The sequence below is a fragment of the Macrotis lagotis genome, chromosome 1 (assembly GCF_037893015.1).
Source record: "Macrotis lagotis isolate mMagLag1 chromosome 1, bilby.v1.9.chrom.fasta, whole genome shotgun sequence".
Lineage (NCBI taxonomy): Eukaryota > Metazoa > Chordata > Mammalia > Peramelemorphia > Peramelidae > Macrotis > Macrotis lagotis.
Window position 1 is genome coordinate 330,836,381 of NC_133658.1, and position 15,424 is coordinate 330,851,804.

At 34.8% G+C, this 15,424-nt stretch overlaps 1 protein-coding gene across 4 annotated transcripts in view; it reads left to right on the forward strand.

Annotated features, from left to right (window-relative positions):
- The window catches only part of TTLL11 (tubulin tyrosine ligase like 11), a 301,263-nt gene that overhangs the window by 186,106 nt on the left and 99,733 nt on the right, over window positions 1-15,424 (forward strand). For 3 of the 4 annotated variants that reach the window (XR_012473656.1, XM_074211653.1, XM_074211655.1), the window contains exon 7: window positions 9,421-9,519. The exons of the other annotated variant lie outside the window; for it this stretch is intronic. Coding sequence is in view for 2 of the 3 variants with exons in the window: in XM_074211653.1 (XP_074067754.1) it covers window positions 9,421-9,519 (99 nt within the window). In the remaining variant the exon portion in view is untranslated. The remainder of the gene's footprint in view (window positions 1-9,420; window positions 9,520-15,424) is intronic. 4 annotated transcript variants of the gene reach the window in all.

Below are 15,424 nucleotides of genomic sequence, written 5' to 3' on the forward strand. Positions count from 1 at the left end.
TATCCATTTTTTCATAAAAGAGTTTTGCTGGGTAGTTGATTCTTAGTTGTTTTAATCCAAATTCGTTTGCTTTCTGGAATATCATATTCCAAGCCTTTAATGTAGAAGCTGCTAAATCTTGTATAATCCTGACTGTAACTTCATGATATTTGAATTGTTTCTTTTTGGATGCTTGTAATATTTTTCTCCTTGACTTGGGAGTTCTGGAATTTGGCTATAATGTTCCTGGGAGTTTTTATTTTGGGTTCTCTCTCAGGAGGTGATCAGTAGATTTCCTCAGTTTCTATTTTACCCACTGCTTCTAGGATATTGGGGCAATTTTCCTGGAGAATTTCTTTAAAAATAAAGTCTAGGCTCTTTTCCTGGTCAGTATTTTATGATAACCCAACATTTTTTAAATTATCTCTCCTGTATGTTTTACAGGACAGTTGTTTTTCCAATGAGATATTTCACATTTTCTTCTAGTTTTTCATTCTTTTGATTTTGTTTAATTGTTTCTTGATTTCCCCCAAAATCATCAACTTCCCTTAGCTCCATTCCATATTTGAAGGAATTATTTTCTTCTGAGAGCTTTTGTATTTCCTTTTCTATCTGCCCAATTCTGCTTTTTAAGACATTCTCATTGATCTTTTGGACTGCTTTTTCCATTTGACTTAAATTGGTTTTTAGGATGTTATTTTCTTCATTACTTTTTGTATCTCCTTCACCAAGTTGCTGACTTGGTTTTCATGATTTTCCTGCATTGCTCTCATTTCTCTTTCCAATTTTTCTTCTACCTCTCTTATTTGATTTTCAAAATCATTTTTGAGCTCTTCCATAGCCTGAGATCAATTCCCATTTTTCTTGGAGGCTTTGGATACATAAACTTTGACTTTGTTTTCTTCTGGGAGCAAAGTAATTGTCTATGGTTGAATTTTTTTCTTCTTTTTCTTTCTTCTTTCTTCTTTACTCATTTCCCCAACCTGTAACATAATTTTAAGTCTTTGTTAAGGTGGTACTCTGCTTCCAGGGTGGAGGATGCACTTTTCCAAGCCTTTAAGGATTTTTGCAACTGTTTTCAGTAACTTCAATTCCTTCAAGGTGTTATGAGAGACTTTGACTGTTCTCCCAGCCTGTACTCTGGTTTATGAATGACCACAAGCACTGCCCTCTACCCTGACACTTTAAGGAGGGTTGCTGCTCTGCTATGGCAGCATGGGACCCCAGACTGCAGCCTGGATAAGATTATGGGCACAGCAACAGAGCATAGTCCTGCATCAAAGATAGTAACAAGACCTGTGCAGCTTCATCCGACCCCCTTAGCATATGTGGGCTGAGCACTCTGGGAGCAGGGCTTCCCAGGCCTGCTTCTGGCTCCTGAGACCTGTGCTAGACTGGGCTCTGCACTCATTCTTGTGCTGCAGAATTTTCCTGCTGACCTTCCAACTTGTCCTTAGAAATCCCCAGGCTGTGAGCTCTGGAAACTGCCCTGCTGTCATGGAACCAGGGGCCCCACAGGCTGTTTCTGGATGGTTGGACCCAGTTCACTCTGCAGCAGCCCAGGCTACACTGCAGCCCTTTCCAACCCCTGTATAACAGAACTTTCTTGTGGATCTTCCAAGTTGTCTTGGGCTGGAAAATTGTTTCATTCAGTCTTTCTTGTGGGTTCCACCACTCTAGAATTTGCTTATAGATATTGTTTAAAGGCATTTGGAGTTGTCTAGGGGAGAGTCCTGGGATTTTCTGCTTTCACTCTGCCATCTTGTTTCCACCCCCCCCCTTCATGATTTCTTATATAACAATAGTGTTTCACCAAATTCATATACCACAGTTTATTAGTCATTCCCCAATTGATGGATATCCCCTTAATTTCAAATTCTTTGCTACTATGAAAAGAGCTGCCATAAATATTTTATATATGTAGGATTTTTTGCTTTTTTGTGTGTGATCCAAATAGTGAATATTGTTGGATCAAAGATATACATCATTTTATTGATCTTTGAGTGTAATTCCAAATTGCTCTCTAGTAAGATTGGTTCAATTCACAATTCTTCCAAAAATGCATTAGTATTCCAGTTTTCCCACATTCCCATCAACATTGATCATTTTCCTTTTATGTCATATTGGCCAATCTAATAGGTGTGAAATTGTACCTTAAAGTTGTTTGCATTTCTGTAATCAAAGGTGATTTGTAGCATTTTTTCATATGACTATAGAGAGCTTTAATTTCTTCATCTGAGAATTGCTTTTCATATCTTTTGACCATGTATCAATTGAGGAATGAATGACTTGTATTCATATAAATTTGACTCAGTTCTCTCTCTCTCTCTCTCTCTCTCTCTCTCTCTATATATATATATATATATATATATATATATATGTATGTATATATGTATATATGTATGTATATATATGAAATGAATCCTTTGTCAGAAGTGCTAGTTGTAAAAATTGGTTTCCCAAACTTACTGTTTTCCTTTAATTTTGATTGCATTGGTCTTATTTGTACAAAAGCTTTTCAATTTGATGTAATCAAAATTAGTCATTTTATATTTTATCATTTTCTCTTTCTCTTCTTTGCTCATAAACTGTTCCCCTCTCCATTGATCTGACAGGTAAACTATTCTCTGTTCCTTTAATTGATGTATGATATCATCTTTTATACCTAAATCTTGTACCTATTTTGACCTTATCTTGGTATAGATATGAGATGTTGTTCTATGGCTAGTTTCTACTGTATTATCTTCCAGTTTTCCTAGCAGTTTTTTTTTTAATCAAAGAATGAGTTCTTATCCCAGAAGCTGGAATCTTTGAGTTTATCAGATAGCTGATTTTTTGTCATTTACTACTGCTGCTTTTGCATCTAATCTATTCCACTGATCCATCACTCTATTTCTTAGCCAGTATAAAGCTGTTTTGCTGACTGTTGCTTTGTAAATAATTTTACATCTGGTGTGGCTACAGCCACCTTCCTTTGCATTTTTTTCATTAATTCCCTTGATATTCTTGACCTTTTGTTACTCTATATGAATTGAGTTACCATTTTTTCTAATTAAATAAAGTAATTTTTTGGAAGTTTGATTATATTGCACTGAATAAGTTAGTTAATTCAGGTAGAATTATCATTTTTATTATATTAGCTCAGCCTCTGCATGAGCAATTGACATTTGCCCAGTAATTTAGATCTGATTCTATTTATGTGAGAAATGTTTTATAGTTTTCATACAGTTTCTGAGTTTGCCTTCCCAAGCATTTTGTGCTGTCTAAAGTTAATTTAAATGGAATTTCTCTATCTCTTGCTGCTGTGTTTTGTTGGTTATGTTTAGAAATGCTGAGGATTTATGTGGGTTTACCTTATAGTCTGCAACTTTGCTAAAGTTGCAAATTGTTTCAAGTAGTTTTTTAGATGATTTTTTGGAATTCTCTAATTATACCAAAGAGTGAGAGTTTGTTTCCTCATTACCTATTTTAATTTCTTAAATTTATTTTTCTTTTCTTATTACTAAAACTGGGGAAGTTTGGTGGTGCAATGGATGGAGCACCAACCCTGGCATCAGGAGGACCTGAGTTCAAATGTGACCTCAACACATTTAATAATTACCTAGCAAATCATTAAACTCTATTGCCTTACAAAAAAATAAAGCTCATATTTCTAATACAATATTGAACAGTGGTAGAGATATTGAGTATCACCCCTGATCTTATTGGGAATGCCTCTAATTTGTTCCCATCACATATTATGCTTATTGATAGTTTTAGATAGATATTGCTTATCATTTTAAGGAAAATTCCATTTTTCCCTATACTTGTTAATGTTTTAATAGGAATGGATTTGCATTTTGTCAAAGACTTTTTTAGCATCTATTAAGATAATCATATGATTTCTGCTAATTTTGTTATTGATATATGTTCAATTATGCTAATTGTTTTCCTAATATTGCATTTGATTGTGAGGTTTTTATGCCCTAAAACATGAACAATTTTTATGTAGGTGCCATGTTCCACAGAGAGTAAAGTATATTCCTTTCTATCACCATTGTTTTCTCGAGAGGTATATCATATCTAATGTTTCTAAAATTCTATTCAACTTCTTAATTTCCTCCTTGTTTATTTTATGGTTAGATTTATTGAATTTGAAGAGAGCAGTTGAGGTCTCCCAGTAATATAGTTTTGCTTTTAGTAACTTCCTCTAACTTCTTTAGTTTCTCCTCAAAGATTTTGGATATCATACTACTTGGTGCATATATGTTTAATATTGATATTACTTCCATCTTTTAAAAGGTAATAGTGTCCTTCATCCCTTTTAATTTGATCTATTTTTGCTTTTTCTTTGACTAAGATAAGAATTGCTACCTTTTTTAAACTTTATCTGAAGCATATAATATATTCTGATCCATCCTCTTAGATTTATATCTTATATGTATCTTTCTACTTCAAAGTGTTTCTTTGTAAACAACCCATTATAGGATTCTGGATTTTAATCCACTTTGCTATCTGCTTCCATTTTATGGGAGAGTTCATCCTCTACATATTCACAGTTTTGATTACCAACTCTGTTTTTCCCTCCATCCTATTTTCTGCTGTTTGTACTTTTCTCTCTTCTTTCTCCTTATTTCTCCTCACCAGTGTTTTGCATTTGGCTGCTTCCTTCTCTAAATTGCCCTCCCTTTTATCAACTCATTTCCCTTTTCTTTTTTGTATTCCCCTTTAATCCTTTATTTTTTACTTTTACTTCCCCCCCCTCCTTTTTATTGTTCTCCTATTCCCTTTCCTTTCCCCTTCTTCCTCCCTGCTGCCCCTCTCTACCAAACAAACCCCTCCACACACACACACACACACACACTCTTCTCTTCAGAGTAGGATAAATTTCCAAACCCAGTTGGGAATGTATGTTATTCCCTCTTTGAACCAAATCTATTGAGATTTACTCAGTGCTCATACCCTCCCTTTCCCCCCTCTACTATATAGGGTCCTTTGTGCTTTATGAGGTGTTATTTATCCTTTAATGTCTCTGCCTTCCTTTCCCAGCATAATTCTTTTTCTTTTCTCATGTCCTAATTGTTTTATAGATGTCTTGCATCCACTTACTCTAGCCAAGGATGCTCCTTTCAACTATCCTGATAGAAGTACAATTCCTAATCAATTTATACTCTTGCCCTCTTTTCAAGAAATATCTTTCCTACAGTTCCAATATACATACAACCCCTCAGAGTTAAGAGTTTGATTATATTGCAGGCAGTTTATATTCATCTAACTGTCCCAATAGAAATACAACTCTCGAGAAATAAAAGTTTGATCACATCAGACAATTTATAACCACACTCTTTTTTTTTTTAGATTTTTCAAGGCAATGGGGATAAGTGGCTTGCCCAAGGCCACATGGCTAGGTAATTATTAAGTGTCTGAGGTCAGATTTGAACCCAGGTACTCCTGACTCCAAGGCTGGTGCTTTATCCACTACGCCACCTAGCCGCCCCCAAAGCTTTATTTTATTTATTTTATTTTTTTGCTAGGCAATGGGGTTAAGTGGCTGGCCCAAGGCTACACAGCTAGGTAGTCATTAAGTGTCAGAGGCTGGATTTGAACTCGGGTACTCCTGACTCCAGGGCCAGTGTTCTGTCCACTTTGCCACCTATCCATCCCTAACCACACTCTTTAATTATGTTCCTTTCAACTGTCCTAAGGGAAATACAATTCTCAAGAGTTACAAGTATTATCTTCCTGTGTAATGATGTAAACAATTTAATCTTATTGACTAACATTCCTCCCCCTTCCCTTTGCCATTTTATGCATTTCTTGAATCTTGTATTTGAAGATAAAATTTTCCATTCATTTCTAGTCTTTTTATCAGGCAAGTTTGAAAGTCCTCTATTTCATTGAAAATCCATTTTTCCCCCTGAAAGAATATGTTGAATTTCACAGCATACTTGATTCTTTGTTGTAATCCAAGCTCCTTTGCCCTCCAGAATAGCATATTCCAGGTCTTCTGCTCTTTTTATTTTTTAATTTTATTTATTTAAGGCAATAGGGTTAAGTGACTTGCCCAAGGTCCCAACAGGTAGGCAATTATTTAGTGTCCAAGGTCAGATTTGAACTCAGGTCCTCCTGACTCCAGGGCCTGTGCTTTATCCAATGCACCACCTAACTGTCCCTTCTGATCCTTTAATGTTGAAGCTGACAAATCCAATGTAATACAGAATTTGACTCTAATATTTAGCTTCTTTTTGGCTGCTTGCAGTATTTTCTCCTTGCCTGAGAATTCTTAAATTTAACTATAATATTCCTTGGAATTTTTATTTTGTGAGCTCTTTCTGGGTATGATTGATGGATTCTTTCATGGACTATTTTATCTTTTTGTTCTAGAAACTGTCCAGGATATTTTTTTATATTGTCTTTCAGGTTGATCTATAATTTGTAAATTTTCTCTCCTGGATTTATTTTCCAGTTCAGTGATTTTTCCTAAGAAGTAGTTCACGGGGCAGCTAGGTGGCGCATTGTATAAAGCACGGGCCCTGGAGTCAGGAATACCTGAGTTCAAATCCATCTCAGACACTTAATAATTACCTAGCTGTGTGGTCTTGGGCAAGCCACCTAACCCCATTTGCCTTGCAAAAAAAAATAAACCTAAAAAAAAGTAGTTCACATTTTCTTCTATTTTTTCAACCTTTTGATTTTTTTCTTGATATGGTCATTATTTTTTATTTGTCTAATTCTAGTTTTTAAAGTTTTATTTTCTTCAGTTAGCTTTTGTGCATCCTTTTCTAGTTAGTCAATTTTATTTTCCAATTGATCAACTTTGCTTTTAAAATTGTTTTCTTCAGTTAATTTTTCATAATTCTCCATGACTCTCAAATATTTTTCTCCATTTTTCTTCTTTTCTACTTTGGTTTTTTGAATTCTTTTTGAGCTATTTCAATTAGCCTTTTTGAATTTGAGACCAATTCATCAACCCCTTTGAGGATTCACATGTAGATATTTTGTCACTGCTTTCCTTTTCTGAGATGGTGTTTTCATCATCCATTTTGGATAACAATAGTAGCACTTTTTTTTGCTCATTTTGATAGTTGAATTCTGCTTCTCTGCTGTAGTCCCAAGTTTATATTTGCTGGGAGCTGAGAGACTGGTTCTTGGCTTTTTGCTCTGGCATATTAGATGTTCATGGTTTGCTCCCTTGCACTAGGGTAGCTCAATGCTTCACCAACATTCCAGGGCTCAAAACCTTGCTCTCAGAGCTGGGATTGGGACCCTCATTGCTGGTCTGCTGGGCCAGGACCAGAACTGCACTGTATCTAAAAGCCTCTCCCTGACTTCCCAGCTCTCCCACCTATATGGCACAATACCCTCCTTTTACCCATACTACAGACTTTTTCTGAAGTTCCTCCAAGATGTTTTGCTGAAAAGTTTTGCCACTGGAATAACTTTTGTTTTTGTTTGGTTTAGGTGGGTTCTTTCACTTTAGGATCTATTTAGAGGCTTCATTAAAGTTCTTTTGGAAAAATCTCTGGGAGTTTCTAGCTTCATTATACATTATACCACTTCTGCTACCACCCCAGAAGTGTCCATGACCTCTTGTTTTAGATGTTATAGAAATAATTTCTATTGAAGTTTCTACTAAGGTTGGGATTAGATGCTCTGAAATCTAAGGTCTTCTCCAACTTCAAAATTGTGTAGTCTGTGCAGGAAGTATTGATAACATCATGAGAATGTTAGATTTATAGAATGGATTCATGGAGATTAAGGTTTGTGGTCCCTGAGACAGATAACTGAACTAAAAATAGAGTCCTAGGAATCATTATAAGGATATATAGGTTAGGTTGAAGACCAGAGATAATGGGTAAGGGGTGAAAAGGAGAACCCAAAGGGTATAACATTAGATTACTAGAAGAATAAGACATGGGATCATTCATTTATTTCAGATGAAAACTTTGTAAAACAAATTTTCAAAGGTCACATAGATAGAGTATTTTTTAGCTGAGAAGTCAGAGTGAAAGAACACTTCAGTTGATGGACATATCCTTGCTGTCTAGATACCTGCCTAAGAGAAGATATCACCTGGTGAGAGGGAAGAATTTAGAAAAGATTCTGCCTCCAGACTGAGTTTCCATACCCCACAGCTAATGATTTAAGGGTTATATTTTAGAAGCACTGAGAAACATATTACCAACCCAAAATTAATTGACTAGAAATATAATAATAATAATAATAATAATAATAATAATAATAATAATAATAATAACAAATAAAGGCATTTCCTTCAAAATACCACAATGGAGCAAGTAGTACAAGGATTATTATCAACATTTCATTGATGAGCAAATTGAGATTCAAAAATGGTAAAATGACTTGATTAATATAACATTGGGACTTGAATCCTGTTCTCCTGACTCTTAGTTCAGGGTTTCTTACATTTTACTATGGGAGTTGCTTCTCCCTTGAAACTGAAATCAACTTGTAGCCCAGGCAATGTTGAGTCACCTGTTTCCAAAATTAAGAACTAAGATCTAAAATAAGGGGCAGAACAAACAAATTAAGAATAAGCTAAGTTTCAAGAGCATTACCTTAAAGACCATGATTACCTGATAAAACTTCTATAACGTGTAAACTTTCCTCTTTGGCAGGATATCACCTGCTCTCCTATTTTCATATAGTGTTTAGCAGAAAAATGTTTTATTCAAGAAACACTAAAAGGGGAAGCCCTGTATCCTCTTAGACTTATTTTGGTGGTACCAAAATCCTGCCCCAGATACAATTTTATGATCTGGGACACAACTCTTTCTACACTTCCAGGATAATCCATATTCAAATCTTTTGCCCTGGAGAATCAAGATCAGGCAGATACTTGGGGGGAGTGACGAGTGGTCTTGGATAGCGAGCTGTGAGACATGGACTATCTTTCTCTGCCTTTTGTCTATCTTAACTGTTAACCTTGTACCCTACTGGGAATGCCACCTAATCTCCTAGCCATAGAAGACTCACCCTCATCTCTGGCTATATCAGAAGTGAATACAATTAGATTAAAGAAGAATTTAGGCATGACGAATGTGGTGGCAATAATGAAATAATTGAAGATACCAAAAAGTTAAGTCCTAGTGGCTTGCTGGTAAAACAGAAGAATGAAATAAACCATTTTTCCTTTACAAAGGAATGAATTTTAGAGCCTCCCATTCCCCAAAGCTCTACAATCCAAATAGGCATGAAGCACTCCAGAGAGCACTTCAGAGAGCAGCAACTGATTAGACTTAAAAGGCATTTATTTACCTTTGAGAGTTTCCAGTCCAAACTTCTTAGGTTAGAGAGGAGGAAGCTGAGGCACAGAGAGAGAGAGGAAAGTGACTTGCCCAAAGTCACCGAGCAAGGTAAACATTCAAGGCAATCTTGTGTCTACTATAAGACATCATGTTTCTGACTTGCTCAGTAGCTCATTCTGCTTTTTGATTTCAGCTTTCCAGGTATCTTTATGGACAGAAAATCCAGATTCCCATCCATTTTTGGCAGAATGTCTCCATCGAAGCTTCAGTTTTCAAAGTTTTCCATAGTCAGGTATTCGCTAGTTGAGCAGCTTCCATTATATTTAGTGGTACTTAGCTGTAGTTGAAATAGCTCAAGTTTTTTTTATAAGTGGATGCAGCCTAATTTCAGTCAGAATGATGGTGCCTTTATAGGAAATGACATAGCACATGTTTAGGCTCATAAATCTGTAACTGGGGTAATATTTTAAATAGGAATATTTCTTTTATTTTCTTTGAGATTAGAGATCTTGAGTTGAACTGCTAGTGGTCATTTAGTATAGATTTATTAAGTTCTTAATATGACCAAGTTATAGGTACTACAATGGAAGGCAATGTTGAATAAGCTCTCAAAGAGCTTCTAATCTATCATCTGTGGCCTTTCTTTTCACAAAAGTATAAGAGGTCATTGGATTTTGACTCAGTATTGTTTTTGATCACCTCTTGACAGTGTTTCCAAACTCAGATCCAACAACAGTGGACAGCCTCATATAGTTAGAGAACAATCTATGTTTCATTACTTTTGTGACCTTGGGCAAGTCATTAGATCATGTGGGCCTTTGTTCTTCATCTGTAAAATGAGGGGGTTAGGCAAGCTGAGCCTAAAGGCTCTTCCAGCTCTAATTCTTACTATTCTTTTTATCAAATGACTATACTGAAGATAATAAGATATATTCATTATCTACCAACACAGAACATATATAAATATCTACATATATATATATATATATATATATATATGAAAATTTTAGATAAGATGAAAGTGATCTCTGCCCTTTTTTTCAAAGAAGGAAAAGCTCACTAACTATTATTGCAGGAATCAAATCCCTTAATTATTCTTTTGTAGTCATGTCAAAGTCTTATCTGGTGGTTCAAGGAATTACTTCTGCTGCCTTTGTCTTGTCATATACTTAGTCAAACAAATATTTATCGTGTCTACTTTTCACCCATCCCCAAAGTACACTTTAAGGCAAATAGACATAATCTCTAAACTAGAGGGTTGATATTAGTCAACGTTTAAGGTAATTTAAGATGTTTTGTCAAATAAATTGTCTTTTTTTCATTATGAATTTGATCATCAACAAATATAAACATTTCAATTGCAAAGAACAAAAAAAGGATTATATATGAACTTATGAACTGCTGTATTTTTCAAAATTATGCATTAAATTTAACAAGGCAGTAACAAAATTGTGATTTATATCCTATTCTGAATATTTTTTAATGTTTTATTCTTTTTTCTAGAAGTCCATCATTTTCACAAATAAGTCAAACCAAACCCATCCATATATTGATCATGTATGAAAATGCTAACTGGTTTCTTTGGTGTTCTACAACATCTAGACTTTCTAACATAGACTTGGTATATTAATTACAAACATTCAAAGAATTATACTTAGGATCTTAGCAGTAATATCACATTTATTCACAGGTTAATCATTGTAAAAAGAGGTGATTGTTCATCAAAATAAACACTAATTACCTAGGGAGATTTTAACACAGAACAAATTTAACCATCTGCCATATAACTCCAGTAAAATTAACTCCAGTAAAAACTCTTAACAGTTCAATTCAATAAACATTTATTAAGTACCTATTCTGTTCAGGGCTGTATTGAGTACTGAGGACACAGATAAGAAAACAATCCAGCCTCTACACATGAAGAGTTTATAGCCTGCATTTATGCAGCTCTAGTCTCATCCCCAGATTTGTATAGAATATTTCTAATTCACCCATTTGCACTAGTTATTCTCTTGATTTCACAGTCAGAGAAGCTCTAGTACTTTATGCTTGCTTGGCATCAAAAATTACTCCAGGGGCGGCTAGGTGGAGCAGTGGATAGAGCACCAGCCCTGGAGTCAGGAGTACCTGAGTTCAAATCCGACCTCAGACACTTAATAATTACCTAGCTGGGTGGCCTTGGGCAAGCCACTTAACCCCATTGCCTTGCAAAAGCTAAAAATAAAATAAAATTACTCCAACAGTTAATCCCAAATGATGGTTTGCTGTATTTCTCTTAATTTAGAGAGACAGTAAATTATGCTCATGCTTGAGCTTTTAGAATTGATACAAGTTGGTTCCACATAAGCCAAAACAGTCATTATTCCCTTTGACTCTCCTTGAGCCCTACTCAAGTGACTGAAGAATAAATCTGACTAGTCAGAAATAACCTTTTTGCTAAGGTAACATTCCCCATGTCTATTTTTTTAATTTAGCCTTTTCTCAATTAGGCTACCTTTACTTCTTTATTTATTTATCTCTCTGTGAAAGTTCTCACTTTCCTTCCTTCCTAATCCTGTATTGTCTTATCTCCCTCTATTTGTTTCCCTAGCAACTACTATATCTTCCCTCCAATTACAACAAGCCCTCTTTTATGGATTATTTTTTGTTTATTTTAATCATACCAGAATTGTTTTCTGAGAAGTTTATTTTTCTGTAGATGTTTATCTATTTGTTTAGAATCTTGAAGCTTTATTTTATGCCAGAGAAGCAAATAGATAACAGTAAGACCACTAAAAAAATTTAAACAGCAAAAATTTTAAAGTAGTACATTTAAAAAAAGAATTAGCTAATAAAAGTATAAGTCTTGAGAATAGCAAATAATATATACCTAATTCTTAATGTACATTAATCATTATTAATATGTAAAGTTATGAAATATTCACACACAAAAATGAGGTCATAGAAGGAAGGTTATAGACACCTTCTTTGGTTCTGCAATTTGGAACTCATTGCCAGTGGCATAACATCCCTTCATTCCCCATCTTCTGCAAAGACTCCAGAAAGCCCCTAAGATTTCAGAGAAAGGATACAATAAGAAAATGTTCTTTCCATTACTCTATGATTCCTGACTTATCCATAACCTCATTCCTACTAGTACTACATTCTAAAATATAGAAGATAAGAACATAGTGATTTTTAAAAAATTGCCTTCTCTCAAGTACTTTGCCTGATATCTCTTGCAAATACTGAAGGTACTTTATAAATGTGTTCTGTATTCTAAACTCTCTTTAAGCTCTAATATTTTGTGTTTCAAAGTCCCCTCCAGTTTTAAAAGAATATTCTGTATTATAGCATTGTAGTGGAAAGAACATTATTCTGGGAATCAGAAAACCTAGAAACTAAATTATGTGATCATTTGCCTTCTGCCTGTAAAATGTAAGAGGTAAACTGTTTGATCTCCAACTATCACAGATGATGGATTTAACTGGAGGGTGCTACCTAAATGAGAAATTAGAAACTGTTAAAGTAACAAAGCCTAGATTGTATCCTCAACACTAGATTCATGTTAAATGAATGAGAATAATAAAAACTGGGTGATAAATTTTCATTTATAGAGGTGGCATCTATTTAGTCTGGTTTTCTCACTGAAAAAATGGTGATAATATCTTTGCCCTGTCTACCTCATAGGGAAGTTATCAGGATAAAATGACTTGATATTTGTAAAGTACTTTGCAACAATAAAGTATTACACAAATGTAAACTACTATTATTATTGTCATTGTAACATAACACATTAAAAGTTAGTCATTGTATTCATTGTTGAGAAATGTATCTGCTCCACTTTAGCATAATTGCATTATATTTATCTTGGGAGTCAGAGATTTTCCTGTTCTGTGGTTTGGCTAAATCAGTGTCATGAAATACATCCTACTTCCCATCACCAGGCAGAGATTCCTCTTAGGAGGAAATAGAACTATGGAGGTGGTAGTGACTGAAGTTTCCTGATTCCCAGAATAATCTTTCCACTAATATATGAAAAGAGCTCTAGATCTTGGGTCATCCTAGACTCAAGTCTAACATAAAAATCCTGTGGTTTTCAGCAATAGACTTCACCTATCTGAATCTATTCCCTCACCAGTACAGGGTGCAGAGTAATATTTTCATTATCTACCTGAAAGGGTAGTGTGATGAAAACACTTTTTAAATCTTAAAGTGCAAACATGTGAGCCATTAATGGTTCAATAGTGGAAAATATACCTGATCTGAAGGAAGAAAGCTAAGTTCTTGGGTTGATTCCACCAGTACACAAGTAAAATGATGTTATTTCACCAGAGGGAAAAGACAAAGCCCCTACTTATTTTGTCAGACAGGCAGTTTTGGTTGAATTTGAATTTCTGTTAGCACCACAAACAAACCCAATCACCCTGTCAATAATTTGCTTTGGACCTCGGACAAATTATTCACCCTTCTAAATCTCAATAGCTTCACCTATAAAATGTGAGAATCATTTTATTCTCAGACTACTAAGTTATTTTGTTATTATCACCCCTAGTTGAGCTTCCATTTGTTTTCAACTGTTCCTTCACTTATGAGGAGAATCTACATAGCACAAAAGTAAATATAGAATAATATTAATTGCAATAATTAATATTTCAATAATCAATTAGGTTTATAAATTACTTTTATCAGATCTACTTTGTGAGGTTCACTGTGCAATTATTATTGTTTCTATGCTACAGATGAGAAAGTAGACTTTGATAAGGAAAACAACTTGTCTGTGTCATTCAGCTGTCAAGTAGTTGAGTTAGAGCCACAAATCAGTTCTTCTGACTCCCAAATCCCTTGCTTTTTCCACTACTATGCTGCTAACAGTCTCTCATTATCAACCTAACCTTTTGCCTTTTTTCCTATCCCATACCAAGGCATTTCATCATACATCCTTTTTCTTGTCTGCATCTGATATTGTCTCAAATCCTTCCAATCTGTCTGAGACTCTGGTCCTAGGATCATTGGTATGTGTGGGAGAATGAAGTTTTCTAGTCAAATTTACAGCAGCCTATAGGAGCTGATTAACGTGGTAGCGTGAAATTGTTGGTTATCCTCCTAGCTCATACTTCTGCAATCCATATGTATGAAGCTTTGAGAATGAACTTCCTTGGAGAATAACCTTGATGAAGCCTAGTTTTAGAGAACAATGTCCCTCACTGCTCTGGCTTCCTGGTAAGATGAAAAGTGATATGTTTAAGAATGGTGACAATGAGAGGAGATTGGGCCTGAAATATATGTTACTACAATTTTAGAAAGTTGTCTTTGATATTGATATCTAGAAATTGATATCTCGAAATATTCAGCTTCATTGAACAAGTCATGGATGTGTATGTGAAAATCATGCTATTATCTAAAGAGCTAACCTAAAATAATAGTTAGCTTCTAAAACCACATGCTTTTACAAACTCTGCATGACAAGCTTGTCATAGAGGGAGCTGGGTTATCATTTACAATTACTAGACTTTTAAGGAGGCAAATTCCAAAGATTTAGATAGATTTTAGACTAAGAATCAACATGGCATCATCAACATGGCATCATGGATTGCAGTTGGAATCAGATGAACTGGCTTTGGAACCAAATTCCAACCGTGACTGGTCTCATAATCTTGGACAAGTCATTTTCCTTTCTTGACTCTGTTTAATCATTTGTAAAATGAGGATAATATCTTTTTGGGGGGGCAAGGCAATAGGATTAAGTGACTTACCCAAGGTCACACAGTTAAGATAATTTTTAAGTATTTAAGGTTGGATTTGAACTCAGATTCTCCTGACTCCAAGCCCTGTGCCACCTAACTGACCTTGGTTAATATCATCTTTTATACCATCTTGTTTTGAAGATCAAATAAAATAACATGTAGAAAGCAAGCTCACCTCAACTGTTGTTATTATTACTACCCAAACGATTTTAGGCAAGCCATTTCAATTTGAAGAACTTCAGTTTCCTTTTAAAAAATGAAGATACTGTTTTAACTCCTTACTTCACGGGACTGTTGTACAGAAAATGGTCGGTTAAGGTTACAAAAAGCATGTGTTGAATTAGATAACTTGTAACTTTCTTTGAATCTTCTGTGTTATAAATTCTTTTCTACATCCCCACATTCTATGTTTTAGTATTTCTAGAACTAATAGTCTTTCTTTCTTTCTCTTTCTTTCTTTGTTTCTTTCTT